This window comes from Ceratotherium simum, chromosome 14, assembly GCF_057802395.1.
Source record: "Ceratotherium simum simum isolate JZ-2026a chromosome 14, ASM5780239v1, whole genome shotgun sequence".
Lineage (NCBI taxonomy): Eukaryota > Metazoa > Chordata > Mammalia > Perissodactyla > Rhinocerotidae > Ceratotherium > Ceratotherium simum.
In genome coordinates, this window is record NC_141913.1 from 36,277,738 (window position 1) to 36,293,934 (window position 16,197).

At 40.6% G+C, this 16,197-nt stretch overlaps 2 protein-coding genes across 5 annotated transcripts in view; one reads left to right on the top strand and one right to left on the bottom strand.

Annotated features, from left to right (window-relative positions):
* Positions 1-16,197, top strand: part of KATNAL2 (katanin catalytic subunit A1 like 2) — a 78,276-nt gene that overhangs the window by 7,531 nt on the left and 54,548 nt on the right. Inside the window, exon 1 of one of the 4 annotated variants that reach the window (XM_087439181.1) lies at positions 15,173-15,237. The exons of the other annotated variants lie outside the window; for them this stretch is intronic. The gene's annotated coding sequence lies outside the window, so the exon portion shown is untranslated. Of the gene's footprint in view, positions 1-15,172; positions 15,238-16,197 lie in introns of those variants that run through there. 4 annotated transcript variants of the gene reach the window in all.
* Positions 8,490-11,184, bottom strand: ELOA2 (elongin A2). Its single transcript, XM_087438826.1, has one exon. It carries the CDS (start codon positions 11,131-11,133, stop codon positions 8,845-8,847), a length of 2,289 nt encoding a protein of 762 aa, XP_087294952.1. The 5' UTR covers positions 11,134-11,184; the 3' UTR covers positions 8,490-8,844.

The window sequence follows — 16,197 nt, forward strand, 5'->3', positions numbered from 1 at the left end:
GAAGAAAGACCAGTTCCCAGGGAACTAGAAGGTGAACAACTACTGGTGCTCACATAACATTGAGAGACGTTTGAATCCCAGACAACCTGAGTGGAGAAATCTTGTGGAACAGCAGAGCATTTAGTAGAGCTTTCAGGAAGGCTATGCATTGAGACTAAGCTAAACTAGTCCTAGAATAGAGGCTACTTTTGACACCTTTCCTAACAAAGCTTAAAATAAGCCCTGATACGATCAGACCTACCTGCTAATATCTAAACTATCTGCCGAAATAAAATTCAACACACTTAAAAGAAGACAATAAAATCCAGACATTCACAAAGACTGACATCCAATAAAAAATTACTAGCAGTTGTAGGAAACAGGAAAATGTGACAAAACTAGGACAAAAATGAGTCAACAGAAATAGATCCAGAAATAGCAGAGAAGACACAATTAGCAGGCAAGGACTTTAAAAATAGGTATTATAAATATGTGTAAGGATTTAAGGAAAATATGATTATAAAGAGGAGAAAAACAGAAAATGTCAGAAGAATAAAATGGAACATATAGAGTTGAAAAATACTGTATTTTAACTGGAAAAATTCACTGGATAGGCATAACAAGTAGATTCGACACCGCAGAAGAAAAGACTAGTGAATTGAAGCAATCACACTCGCAACTATCTAAAGTGAAGCACACAGAAAAAGTTTGAAGGAAAAAATGAACAAAGCTCGGTGACCTGAAGGACCATATCAAGTGGTGGAACATGTGTACAATTCATGTCCAGAGTGGAGATGGGGAGGAGATAAAATACGAAGAGATAATGGCCCCAATTTTTCCCTTAGATCCAAGAAACTCAAGAACTTCCAAGAAGGTACATACTTGTTTGCTGTGACAAAGCAAGCTTCTGTGTCATGAGCTGCCCTCTGGAGAGAGCCAGGTGACAAGGAACTGAAGGAAGCCAGCAAGAAACTGAGCCCCACAGTCCTACAGCTCATGAAGAACTGAATTCTGCCAACAACCAAAGGGGGAGAAACAACATTTTTGGGTGATAGAAATAGTCTAAAGCTTGATTGGAGTGTTGATTATATGTGTGCATATGTTTGTCAAAACTCATGGAACAGTACACTTAAAATGGATGCGTTTTATTGTATGTAAATGATACCTTAACAAACTTGAATTCAAAAATGGTATAAAAATTTAAACAGTATTTAACAGAAAGGTATACAATGAAAAGTAAACACCTTCTTCCCTACTCTCCACCCCTTGCCCACTTCCAGTGTCTCACCCTATACGAAACTATCGTCCGGGTTTCTTGTATATCTGCTTAGAAATATATTTACATGTCATAACTGCATATATATTTATATATTTTTTCATTTCACAGAAGAGATCATTTTCTCCATTCTGTATTTCCCCTCTCACTTTATTACATATCTTGAAAGTCTTTCCATACACTTTTTTTTTTTTTTTTTGTGAGGAAGATCATCCCTGAGCTAACATCCATGCTAATCCTCCTCTTTTTGCTGAGGAAGACCGGCTCTGAGCCAACATCTATTGCCAATCTTCCTCCTTTTTCTTTTTCCCCCCAAAGCCCCAGTAGATAGTTGTATGTCATAGCTGCACCTCCTTCTAGTTGCTGTATGTGGGACGCCGCCTCAGCGTGGCCAGACAAGTGGTGCGTCAGTGCCCACCAGGGATCTGAACCCAGGCCGCCAGTAGCGGAGTGCACAGGCTTAACCGCTAAGCCACGGGGCCGGCCCTTTCCATACACTTTTATTCAACAAATATTTGTGGAGTGCCTGAGTCAGGTAAGTAAGTACTGGAGATATAGTGGTGAAAAAGACACTGCTTCTACCTTCTTGGTGATTACATTCAAGTAGGGAAGACAGCTAACAAGTAAACATATGAACCCAAGGAGTGGAATTGCTGCAACATAGAATAGCCATAAGTCAACTTTAGTAGTTAATGCCAAACAATTTCCTACAGTGGATATATCAGTTTATATTGCCCTTGCTGTGCAAGAGGGTTCTCATTGCTCCACATCCTTATCAACACTTGGTATTGTCAATCAATATCCTTTATTTTGTATTTCCTTGATTACAAACAAGATCAAGTACCTTTTGTTTGTTTATTAGCCATTTGGGTATCTCATTTTGCAAAGCATCTATTTTTCTATTGGATTAGTTTGTGTTTTTTATTGATTTGTAGGGGTGTACCATATATTTGCATACTAGCCCTTTTAAGTGCTGATATTTGCAACATACCAATATGTTCTCCCAATCTGTGCTACGTCTTTATGGCATCTTTACGGCATCTTTTTGAACACAAATTCGTAATTTTAATAAAGATCACTTTATTTATCTTTTCCTTTACAGTTAGTTTTTTTTGTACCTTCAAAAAGTCTTTCCCTATTCTAGACTCATGAAGATATTCTCTTATATTATCTTCTAAAAAACTTATTGTGTTGTTTTCACGTTTAGATTGACAACCCATGTGAAGCTGATTTGTGTGTGTGTGTGCATGTGTGTGTTTGTGTAAGGGGTGAGGTAGGACATACAATTTTTCCAAAAGCAGTTATTGAAAAGATGTCCTTTCTCACGCTGTTCTTTGTCCATGTGTATGCAGAATTGTGTCTGGGCCCTGAAGTTTGTTCTACTGGTCTGTTTGTCTATGTCCTATGCCAGTACTGCACTGTCTTAATAACTGTGGTTGTATAATAAGTCTTGAGATCCATTAGAGCAAAGACTTCTACCTGTTCTTTTTCCTCAAATGGTCCCTATTATTGACAACATGTATTTACATATTTTAGAATCAACTTGTCAAATTCCACAAAGATTGCTAGATTTTGATGGGGATGGCATTGAATCTGAAGATAAATTTGAGGGACATGGACAACTTAAAAATAATGAGTCACTGTATGTAGTATCCTTTTTTATTCTGGCTTCAATTTTTTTCCAGCAGCAATTTACAGTTTTCTGCATAGAGATTTTGCCCTTCTTTCATTAGATGTACTTTAAGTCTCTTGATACTATTATAAATGGTTTTCACGTCATTGTAAATGGTTTCTTTTTTTTAAACTTCATTTTATGTTTATTATTGATATGTAGAAATACAATTGGTTTTTGTATATTGGCCTTATTTGAGCAACATTACTAAATTTGTTTATTAATTCTAATAATTATTTGTGGATTCTTTTGTCTTCTTTACATACACAATCATATTATCCATGAATAAAGACTGTGTTAATTCTTTCTTTTCAATTCTTATGCTGTTTGTTTATTTTTCTTACCAGTTTTACTGGTTAGGATCTCCAATATAATGTTGAATAGAAGTGGGGATAAGAGGCATTATTGTCTTTTTCCCAATCTCAAAGGGAAAACTTTTATTTTATTTTATTTTTTTTGGTGAGGAAGATCGGCCCTGAGCTAACATCTGCCAATTCTCCTCTGTGTTTTTTTTTTTTTTTTTTTTGCTGAGGAAGATTGGCCCTGGGCTAACATCCATGCCCATCTTCCTCCACTTTATATGGGACGCCACCACAGCATGGCTTGACAAGTGGTGCGTCGGTGCGCACCCAGGATCCAAACCAGGGAAGCCCCGGCCACCGCAGCGGAGTGCACACGCTTAACTGCTTGTGCCACCAGGCGGGCCCTCAAAGGGAAAGCTTTTTTTTTTTTTTTAAAGATTTTATTTATTTTTATTTTTTCCCCCCAAAGCCCCAGTAGATAGTTGTATATCATAGTTGCACATCCTTCTAGTTGCTGTATGTGGGACGCGGCCTCAGCATGGCCGGAGAAGCGGTGCGTCGGTGCGAGCCCGGGATCTGAACCCGGGCCGCCAGCAGTGGAGCACGCACTTAACCGCTAAGCCACGGGGCCAGCCCATCAAAGGGAAAGCTTTTAACATTTCACTCTCCAGTATGTTGTTTACTGGAGGGTTTTTGGTAGATTTTTTTTTGTCAAGTTAAGGCAGTTCTCTTCTATTCCTTGTCTGCCCAGAGTTTTTTGTTTTTTAATCAAGGAAAGGATGTTGAATTTTATCACTTTTCTACATTTGTTGAAGTGATCGTATGATTTCTATTCTTTATTTTGTAATGTGGTGCATTAACTAAATCGCTTGATTCTCTACTTTTAAAACAACCTTGCTTCATTCCTGGGATACACTGAAGTTGGATATTACATATTGCTGATTCAATTTGGTAATATTTTGCTTAGGATTTTTACATCTATATTAATGAGTGAGATTAGCCTATTATTTTCCTCTTTTGGATGTCCTTGTCAGGATTTGGTATGAGGGATATGCTGTCCTCATAAAAAGAGTTAGGAAATGTTCCCTCTTTTTATATTCTGTAGAAGAAATTATGAAGATTGGCATTGTTTTTTCCTTGAATGTTTGGTAGAATTTGCCTTAAAAGAAATCTGAATATGGATTTCCTGTGGAAAGTTGGGTTTTTTCTTTTTTTTTTACAGATTCAATTTCTTTTCAACAGGACCATTGACACTTTTAAATTTCTTTTTGGTGTCATTTTGGTATATTATGTTTTCTTGGTTTCTTACCTAAATTTTCACATTTATTGGCATAATTGTTCACAATATCCTGTTATTTTTATATAAATATGTGTAGGATCTGTAACCATCTTCCCTTTTTATTCTTGACATTGGTTATTTGTGCCTTCTCTCCTTTTTTTTCTTCATCTGTCTCATCAAAGGTTTATCAATTTTGTTAGTCTTTCAAAGAACCAAATTTTGTCTTGTTGATCCTATCTATTGTAAGTTTGATTTCTATTTTGCTACTTTTACATTCTTAAAATTATTATTTCCTTCCTTCCTTCTAATTTTCTTGGGTTGATTTTATTATTCTTTTTTCTAATTTCATAAGATGGTTGCTTAACTCATTAATATTTACCTTTTTTTTTTTTTTGGTGGGGAAGATTGGCCCTGAATTAACATCTGTTGCCAATCTTCCTCTTTTTGCTTGAGCAAGATTGTCCCCGAGCTAGCATCTGTGCCAATCTTCCTCTGTTTTTTTGTAAGTGGGACGTCGCCACAGCATAGGTTGATGAGCAGAGGGTAGGTCCGCCCTGGGATCTGAACCCATGAACCCCAGGCCACTGAAATGGAGTGCGTGAACTTAACCACTATGCCACTGGGCAGCCCAATATTTACGTTTTTCCTCTTCTAACAGATGCAGTTAAGGATTTAATTGTCCCCCTAATCTGTACTTTGCCTGCTTCTCACATGTTCGTGTGTGTATGTGTGTGTGTGTGTGAGGAAGATTAACCCTGAGCTAACACCTGTTGCCAATCCTCCTCTTTTTTGCTAAGGAAGATTGGCCCTGGACTAACATTCATGCCCATCTTCCTCCACTTTATGTGGGATGCCTGCCACAGTGTGGCTTGAGGAGCGGTGCGTAGGTCTATGCCTGGGATCCGAACCTGCAAACCCCAGGCTGCCAGAAGCACAGCCTGTGAACCCAACCACCGTACCACTGAGCTGGCCCCTCCCACGTGTTTTAATATGTAGCATTTTCATTTTCATTCAATTTTGAATATTTTCTAATTTCTATTGGCATTTTTCTCTAACCCATAAGTATTTAGAAGTGTATTACTTGCATATGGGAAGTCTATTGATATCTTTTTGACATTGCTTTCTAGTTTAATTTCATTGTGTTCATACAACAATATTCTAAATGATTTCAGTTCTTTGCCATTTGTTGGGAATTGTTTTATGGCTCATTGTATGGTTAAGTTTGTTAATTGTGTTGTTCAAATCTTTTTTATCCCACAGATTTTTTTTCATTTTGTTCTATCAATTACTGAGGAATGCATATAAAAATCTCTCATTGTGATTGTATTTTTTGCCTATTTCTCCTTTTGGTTTTGTCAATTTTTGCTTTATTTATTTTGATGCCGTATTATTAGGTATATAGAAATTTAGTGTTGTTGTCTTCAATTATTTTGTGTGTCTTATTGAGAAGGAGTTAAGTTACATTTTTTTCTCTATTTCATTATCCAGTTGCTCTAGCAACTTTTAAAAAAAATTTTGAATTACATTGGCAACTTTGTAAAAAATCAAATTACCATATATTTGTAGGGCTATTTCTGAACTCTCTGTCCCATTCCATTGATAGATTTGTCTATCCCCATGCCAATATCAAACTATTCTAATTATTGTGGCTTTATATTAAGCCTTGAAAACTGGCGGTGTAAATCCTGTGACTCAGCTCTTTTTCAATTCTGTCTTGATTATTCTAAATTCCCATATAAATTTTAGAATTAGATTTTCAGTTTATACAAAAAGGCCTGCTGAGCTTTTGATGAGATTGCATTGAATCTATAGATCAATTTGCAGAATTAACATCTTAACAATATTGATTTCTCTTAGCCATATTTTGTCATTTTCAGCATAGAGGTTGTATTAGTTTGCTATGGCTGCCATAACAAAATACCACACACTGGGTGGCTTAAACAACAGACATTTATTTTCTCACAGTTCTGGAGGCTAGAAGTCCAGGATCAAAGTATTGGCAGGTTTGCTTTCTCCTGAGGCCTCTCTCCTTGACTTGCAAATGGCCACCTTCTCCCTGTGTCCTCACATTGTCTTTCCTATATTGGGGAGCAACGCTGGCATCTCTTTTTGTGTCCAAATTTCCTCTTCCTATAAGGACAACAGTCAGATTGGATTACGGCCCACCCTAATGACGTCATTTTAACTTAATCACACCCTAAAGGCCGTATCTCCAAATACAGTCACACTGTAGAGTATTCAGGATTAGGGCTTCGATGCATGAATTTGGGGAGGGGGACACAATTCAGCCTACAAAAGGAGTCTTAAACATCTTTCATTAAATTTGTTCCTATTTGATTTTTATATACTATTGTAAATGGTATTGGTTAAAACAGTTTTTCTAAAGTCTGTGTCTGATTGTTTCAATATCTTGAGTCCCATGTGGATCTGTTTCAATTGTCTGTTGTGCCTGATGTTTCTCATTTATGTTGTTCTTATCTGAGACTATACAGGACAGTGTAGTTGATAATTGGTTTTTAGAAATAATTTGAGATGAAGGATGATGTTATCTTCCTGTAGAGGTGATTTAGGTTTGTTTCTGCCTTGTGCCTGGGGGTAGGTGCTAGCAATCCAGGAACATCTCAATCCAATTTCAGGGACTGAGATTTTTCTGGGCCACATAGAGAATGGGACACTGAGCTTGGGCAGCTTAATTTTTCATTTGTCCTTATTCCTAGGATCCAGCATTTCATAGCTTTTAGCAGGGCCCCCTATCTTGCTGGGTCCTGGATTCCACCTTTAGCATCTGTAGCACCTGGAGCTTGTTGAACACACTACTCAGCATCTTAGCCTCTTATAGGCAGGCAAAGGTCCCTGGGCAAAAGTGCCTTCAAACACCATGGTCAAGTCTGTGCATTATTGAGTACACACATGCACATACACACACACACCCACAAGTATGTCTGCAGGATAAAATCCTATAAGTGAAATTACGATATCAAAGAGTTTGTATATGTGTATATTTGACATATGTGCATCTGTAGAATAAAATTCTTGTGGAAATAAGTGAAAACCACCCAAATGAGAAAAATAGAGGCTATTCATTGATAGCTTGCTATAGCAAAGGAGTCAGCTACCATTACTTGCATTTGGCAGAGAATTAAAGGCAGGAAGGGGAGTGGGAAAGCTTTATAGTGAAAACAAGGGAAGGCTCCAGGTGTTTTCTGATTGGAGGTTGTTGACTTGGGAAAGCTGGAAGCGGGCTAATAGAAGCAGGGCATTTTGTGTGATTGATTTGGAGAACATATTTGGCTCTCTGGTCCTGACTTGGAAACTGGGGGCAAAAATAGGGAGGCTGGCAGTTGTTGACCAAATTCTGACCATTCTGGGCCAATTATTGTAGAGGCTGTGATTTAGTTTCCTGGATTGATTGCTGTAGAGTTTGTGGTTTGGTTTTCTGGGATTTATATATTCAGTCTTTCATCCTAAAAGTGATTTTGCTGTACCAAAGAATATATACATTTAACATTTTGCCTATTAACTTCCATAGAAGTTGTATCAATTTATACATCTACTAGTAATATAGGATAATCTGCTCCAATACAGCAGGCTATTAATCTTTTGAACTTCACTCATCTAATCAGTGAAAATTTGTCACAATATGTTTATTATCTGCATTTTATAAGATTGAATAACTCATATATTTAGAAGCCATTTGTGGGGATTTTTTCTGTGAACCATCTTTTCCCATAATTTGCTCATTTTTCTAGTAAAGTGGTCTTTTCTTTTTCCTTGATTTGTGGGTGCTCATTATATATAAAGGAAATTGGCTTTTGAATGTTCAGTGAGTTGGAAATATCTTTCCCAGTTTGTTTGTCTTTTGATCTTGCTTTTGATTATTTTTATGTAGTCAAATCGATCAGTCTTTTAAATTAATGGCCTCTGGGTTTGTGTCTAAGAAGGTCTTATCAAATCTGAGATTAAAAAAATATCACAGGTCAAGTACTTTTATTTATTTATTTATTAAGATAAGCACAATCTGGGGATAATGTTTATTAATTAACTGTGCCTTATTATTTACAAAGAAGCTAGTAAACAACAAAAGTATAATTGATCTTTTAATCCTCGGTGAGACTGAGGCTTCTCATCTTTAGAATTGCAAAGTGTTCTCCAGGTAGGGAGGCTGTGGCTGTGGCACATAGGTTCACAGATGCAACACTTCAAAACTACAAGAGTCAGAGTCCAAAAGTTTCCACAAAGCTAAAGACTCCAGTCTCCTTTGGAAGTTCCATTCCCTAACCCCCACTGCCCTTGTATTGCTCCCCCTGAGATTCCATCTCCAAAGCAAGTCTTCGGTTTATCGTCGAGAGAATCTTTTCTTGAAATCTTTAATTGTCTTGGCCATCAACGGGGCAATTTTCTTCGCAGGTTTCCTGTTGCTGACCACCTTCACCAAGTGGGCACTGCTGGTGCCTGGGCAGTCAGAGGCCGGCTTCTCAGGGACGAGGTTACCGCTGTTGCTGCTGGCACAGCTGGAGGGAGCAGGGCTGCTTCTTGTGGGGTATGGGACTGGCTTTATCATGGCTTTTTCCTGGACAGCTGCTCCTCCTGCTTCAAACTTCTCCCGCCTCCTTGGAACATCAGAAGGCGTCTTGGCCACGGGGTTGAAAAGGATCATCTTTGCTTGCCGGCCTTTGGGCATATCCGCATGCGCAGACTGGATATTCGCTGCCAGTTCTCGGAGCCGCTGCTCTCTGGCATCCTGAAGCCGCAGGTACATCTCCCGCCATGACTCATGCTCTTCCGGCCTTTCTTTCTGAAAGTTTTGGCGACAATGAATTTTCCATAATTTATCTGTTTCTTCAACTAGTACATGATTGTATTTCTCTATGCGATACAGCTGATCAGGCGTACAACTCTTCAAAATGGGTTCAAGAACAGAATACGGGACTCCTCCCACTTCAAAGATTGAGTCGATCTTGTTTTTAAGTACTTGGATGCACTGCTGGCGCAAGGTCATCATTCTGGGGAGATATGCACACTTGGAACCAGAAAACACCTGCATCTTAGAATTCACTCTGCGTCCAGTAAATCCGGCTTCTTCCTCTTCCTGGGGTGAAGACAGTGCTTTTGGCTTTGGCTGGACGGAGGGCATCCATTCAAAGGCAGGAAGTGGACAGCAACTGGCCCTGACGCTGAGTAATGGGAGGTCTGGCAACACTGGAAACGCATCAGTGGGGACCTTTTTCAGCTTGGCGCAATCAGCTCCAGAAGGGTGCAGCTTCTCCGACTTGCTTTCATTCACCTTAGGCAATTCCTGAGCTGAGTCCAAGTTTTCACTAGTGCTTTTAGAGTCATTTTTTTTAAGTCCTTTTTCTTTAAGAGCAGTGACTGAAGTTTTCACAATCTTTTTCTTTTTCTTCGGGGGCTGGTCGTAGTTGAGGTATGACTCAAAAGACATGGAGGGCGGCTGGAATTCGTCATCCGTATCTGCCTCCTCAACTTCACGGAGGGAGCCCCCTGACTTTCTATCCCAATGAGAAGTTTTTACTTTCCCTTGAGTCTTTAGGTTGCTAGAAACCTTCTCTTTTACCTTGGGCAGCGGGCCTCCTGGCCCCATTCCTGTGTCTAAGGTGTCTAGACTTTCCTTGTTTTGGTCCGATTTGGTTTTCTCTGAGTCTCTGTGCTTTCGCTTTTTGAGGTGGTGGTCTGAAGCCACCTCGGAGGGAGGGGAGAACTTCTGGACGCAGCGGCCCTCTCTCTCCTTCTCTTTCTTGACACCACTAGAGGGCGGCTTCTCCTTTGCGCTGTCCCGGAAGAGAGGCCTCGAGCTTTCCTCTCTGGGGAAGGCCTGGTGTGTGATGGAAACAGAGAACTTCTCCTGTCCCTTGGCACCCACCGGGCGTTCGTCCTGGTGGGAAGATTTGTGCCCCTTGCTTTGACTCACAGCCCCTTCCCCTTGGGGTGCACCCAGGTGACGTTCATGGCTGAGCCCCCGTCTGTCCTGGGAGGCATCAGAGTGGCCTTCTCCAGGCCTCTGGCGTGCAACGTGGGCCTCGGCCGGGCGTCTGTGATGGTCCCTGGACATCTGAGGCGGACCGGCGGACGATGGAGGGGACCAGTTGCAATCATAAGATTCTAGCTCTGAAGAACAAACTGAGGAAACTCTGTGGCACTTCTTTCTCTCCTCTGGCCTCTCACGACTGTGGGACACTTGGCGGGGCCTCTCGAGCTCTGAGGGTTTTCTGTGTTTTTTCTGTCGGGTCTCAGAGCCGTCTGATCGGCTACGGGAGGATCTGCCGAGTTCTTGGTGGTCTCTTTCCATTTCCGCCTCCTTCGGAAGGGCGTCCCTGGGGCGCTTTCGGGGATCGCTTTTCTCCAAGTCCCTTTCATCGGGCTCAGTGTTTCCTGCCACAGGAACCAACTTCTTCCACTGGGCCACCAAGTCCCTGGCAAGGCTCCCGACCTGCTCGAGTTTGCGCAGGCGACTGACTGTCTTGCCGACCCCGGTGTCGGCGAGAATGGCTACTGAGATAGGCAAGGCGGAGAGTGTCTTCAAATCTCTCCACAACTGCTCCGGGTCGGGGTTGGTGGCCAGGCGCGCCTGCAGCTTCTCCACAACTTGGTGCACCGACCCTGCCGCCATCGCCCAGGCTGGGCTCGCGTCGCTTCCCCCGTGCGTCTGAAGACCCAGGCGCCTCTGGCCTCTCGCGGGCCTGGCTTGGCGCGGTGCGCGGGCGGGAGCGGGGCCACGCGGTCTGGGTGCGCCGGCAGCTCTGCTTCTGGTCCTCGGAGCGCGGGGCCACAGGCTGGAACGACCTCTCTGGCGTGCAGTCCAAGACGGAATGAAGCCCCTGCGCCACACCCTGGCTTTATAAGCCCCGTCCTCCCCACTTCCTGCGGTGGCTGCGAGCCACGCCCTGATTAGATTAACCCCCGTTGGTGGTCCCTGGGTCACCCCGCCCCCCTCCAGTCCCGAAAGTCGGCAGGAATCAATCAGCAGTGACCACCCTAGCGCTGTGTTGTGCGCGGGCTGTTGACTATCTTAATTTCAGCCTCAACACAACCCAATGAAATGAGTTATATTATCCCCATTTTACGGATGAGGAAACGGAGGCTTAGGGAGATCAAATTAACTTGCATGGGGTCACATAACAGGAAGAGGTGAAAGTGGAATTTTAATCTAAGTAGTTTAGGTCCAGTGTGAGCACACACCTCTAAATAGGTCGAGGAATTGAGGCCTAGAGAGAGACAGGGATTTGTGTAGAGTCAAACAGTGTAGCCTCACGCAAGCAGTTAAGTGCGTGCGCTCCGCTGGCGGCCTGGGGTTCGCCGGTTAGGATCCCGGGCAGCACACTCGCACTGCTTGTCAAGCCATGCTGCGGCGGCTTGCCATAGAAAGTAGAGGAAGATGGGCACGGATGTTAGCCCAGGGCCAGTCTTCCTCAGCAAAAAAAGAGGAGGATTGGCAGATGTTAGCTGAGGGCCGGTCTTCCTCACACACACACACACACACACACACACAAAATAGCTTAGCCCCAGGAGGGCATAATAGTCCCAAGGAGCATCTTGTTTGTTCCCAAAGCAGCGTCTGACATAGGCATCGAATAAATTCTTCTTGAATGAATGAATGGCCATTTGCTCTGATTACCTGAACATCAGCAGTAGGGCCTGAGTCAGATCAGCCCAAGGCACCCCAGGTGTTCTTGAGGGCACTTGCCCTTATCCCAGAAGGACTAAATTTTATTATTACTATTATTACTACTAAAAATATCAACGTAATAGTCTCAACTTAAAATGTCAGCATTATTACGTCTTGCTTGATTAGATTAGATCTGATTAGATTATAGCCAGAGCTCCAGAAATGCACCTGGCCTGACCTTTTGCCTAAATCAGGAAAGCCCAATGGTTGCTCTTCCTCTATTTTTTATTTAAATTTTTTGATCTTTTGAACAATTCTTTAGGTATACGTTGTGAGGTATTGTTCAGCTTTTCCCTCAATTTTTTCCAGTTTTCTTAACATTATCTATTGAGTAGTCTATATTTTCCCCCTCATTGTAGGTTTTAAAAATATCACAAGTCTTAGAATTTATTAGATCTAAGAATTCTTGACAGTTGTCATTGTTTTCAATATTCTCAGTAGTATAAACTGGCAGTTCTAATACCACATGATTACTTACATAATCATAAATCAAGTTTAAAGGAATGATCAGTAACAAGTAGAATAAAAATAAAAGCACCATGTTCCTACAACTGACATACACTAAGGTGTTAACCAAGGGTGAACCTTAGTGTGTGTCCATATATCCTTTCAGATCTTTTTCTATGTGTGTATACACACATACACACACGTGTGTGTTTTATCAAAATGAAATCATATAAATACTTTTCTCTAACCAACTAGTCTCTAACCAGGGTCCAATCCAGGATCATGCATTGTATCTTGTTGTTGTAGCCCTTAAGTCTCTTTGAATTAGCACAGCTTCCCCCGCCCTCTGCCTTCTCTATTTTTATTTTATTTTGTTTTTTATTTTTGATGACACTGACTTGTTCAAGAAACCAATTATTCTACAGAACATCTCCCCTTCTAGATTTGTCTGATTGCTTTCTTGAGGTTTCACCTGCTGCTCTGTCCTTGGTGAGCTGGAGGTTGGTTCTAAAGGCTTGATGGCTTTAAGTTAAACCCGTTAGTTTACCTCGTAGGTGATACTAAGAACTTCACACTGCACGTGTCAGGAGACTGTGATATCGCCTTACCGTGATGGCAGTCTGATCTCTCCATCATGTGCTCTGTTGCAACTAGAAAGTAGGTTGTGTGAGCATGTGCTTTTAAGTATCATAATTCCATAATCTCGTTCAGTGTTTAATAACAATGGCATGATATGGAATTCCCCTGTGTTTCAGTAGACTTTATACTTCTCTGAAATTCTAAATTCTATAACCAGTTCATACTCAGGTTTAGCAACAAATGCCGCTCTTCATGGAACACTGTTCCTGAGCATAGTTGACTTTGTATTAAATACAATAAATCCCTTTCCTGGATCTGTAGACGCTCCTTCTGATAGTTCTAGTGCTTTGTCAAGTTGTGCAGCATTTGAAACTTAGGAAGTTTCCTGGTAGAAACAGGAGGTAATCAGGAAACAAACAAAAAACAAATTAGAACCTATGGGAATACATATTCATGCTTTTAAGTGAATATTAGACGCAGGGACTGTAAAATAGAACTATAATAAAAACATTTGAAAGAAGAAATGTGTCCTTTTTAACTGTTTGTTTTTGAGATGGAAAGCTTAATGCAAAATTTGGATCTTATTACAGAAATTGTAACAAGCTCATGCAAATTAATTTCCATTGTACCCGTAAAAAAGAAATTAAAAGCACTAATGTCGAGTGTGGTGTATATACAGTAACATTTCCTAAATATCTTCTGGGTCTAAAACTAGGAATGATATTCAATGATTCCTTTTCCTCAGGCTACAGTATCATAGGATTCAATTTTGAATCTGATAATGGAGGCATTTGTGTAGCACAATAGCCCACAGAGGAAATGAAGGAAGAAGAAAACAGCCAGATTACTGAAGCAGAGACAAATGAGACACTTTGGTTAGATGTTCACTTCTGGGCCTCCTTTCTTTGGTAGACAGAAATTAATTGGGCATCTAATTCTGTCCATTTCAGGGGCACACCATCTTTTACAGTTTAAATTGACCATGTGTTGGTGGCCCATTCTTACTTTTTTAATTCAGAAGACAATTTTCTATGCTAATTTGAATGGCATGAGTAGAAAGATATTATGGATCTGGCAAACTTTACACTCTTAATTAATAAATTTATAGGACCACATCCTGTGTTTCAAGTAACAGCACATCTTAAATATTTAACACTAGGTATTTGAATAGTATTTTCTTATCCCTCTTTTCTATTCTTACTAAATTTTGAATTTCCATCAAACTTATCTCCAAGAAAAAGTCTCATTATTATTTCAAGGCCTGGAGACCTCAAGTACAAGCTGTTTCACAATTTGCATAGTAAGAGAGCCATTTTTGAAGCAGCCTCAGAATTCTAAATCACTGAACCAAAGGGTGTCCTTCAATCCCCATCATCTGCCAGAGAGACTATTTGCCAAACGTTGTGATTCCAGCCAAAAAACCCTGGAAAGACTCGATTGGAGTTGGGACAGCTACTGTTTTCCAGGATTGTAATCAAAACCCTGCACAAGCCTCTCTGATAGGTTATTTATATTCTTTGAAGAATGGTCAACATTGCTCAGATCAGCTTAGGACCTGGAGGTCCCACCATTCCAAGAACAGAGCTTTGCCTTCCTTTTCATCCTGATCTACGGTGAGTTCACTAGGTCAGTGGTGCACTGTTTAAATGACTCTCCAAGGATTCTGAAAGGAATTTGAAGGAGATAATTCTGACAAATCCTCTAGCTCAAGTTTTGTTAGGGCAGCTGTGAAACCTAAGGCCCTACCTGTAGATAGTGGATAATGAGACTCCTAGGTTTCTCTGCCTCTGTGTAGACGCACGTGAAGGGAGGGAGGTGGGGTCAGGGGACATAGGGGTGGGAAGTGAGGTGTGGAGGAGGAGGTACCTTTGAGTGACTTTGTATGGATCTTTACCTGCTAGTGAATGAGAACACCTGAGGTCAGCATCAGCGTCAGGAGATTCCCCCGCCCCCACGCCATACCTACGGAGACTGAGGCAGGGAATCCCCTTGTCAGAGTGCCTCATCTGCGAAGGCGATGACGTAAGTCTTTGGCCTAGAAATTTTCTTATCTGTGAACAGTTGAACCCAAGCCGACATGGTTGTTTGCTTTTTACTTGCCAAAGTATTAAATTTAAATGATTCAGAAGTACATGGATTAAAACTCAAACTGTTGTTTCACCATCCCATTCCTCTACCCAGAGGAAACTACATATCTAGGTTTTTGTTCCTTTCTTTTTCTATGAGTGAAAGTGTGGATGTGTATTTCTGTGTGATTTTCCACTTTACAATATGTCTTAGAATTAGGTGGATCTGCATATGCTTATATAGAAGATTTTCGAGATATATTAAGTGGAAAAAAAGCAAGATACTCAACAGTGTATAAAAATGAAGCCATTTCTGTAAATTTAAAAAAGTTTGTGCATATATATGTTGATATATTCATAAAGCCCTTTCAGAGCTGTTACACGAGAAATTAACAATGATTAAAGAGGAAAGAGAGAAATTTTTCTTTTTAAACTTTTGTACTAATTAAAGTTTTTCTTTGTCAAATAAATATTAGTTTTAATTCAAGCTTTCTTTCCCTGAGTGACACAATATTTGAGAGTGGGCGGTGAGTGGGTGGAGAGAAAACACAATGTCTTCAAAATCTTTCCTTTTTGTTATATATCTATCCGCCTTGTTCTTTTTATTGGTGCATAGTGCTCCATAGTAAGGCTGTACCATAATTTATTTAACTACTAATGAACATTTAGGCTATTTCTAATTTTTTTCGAATACAAATAATACTGTGGTAAGCATCCTTGAACATTAATTGTTGTGCATATGTGGAGTATTTCTATAATATAGTATGACGGATCTTCTATAGTATAAATGGCCAGGAGTGGAATTGCTGGGTCAGGGGGTATGTGCATTTTTCATTTTGATAAATTTCGTCAATTTCCTCTATAAAAGGGTTGTACTAGTATACATTTCTACCAATTGTTTCTGCGTACATCTTCT

Excerpts from the sequence above, each read along its gene's own strand:
- ELOA2 (XM_087438826.1), bottom strand. The coding sequence starts at position 11,133 with ATGGCGGCAGGGTCGGTGCACCAAGTTGTGGAGAAGCTGCAGGCGCGC.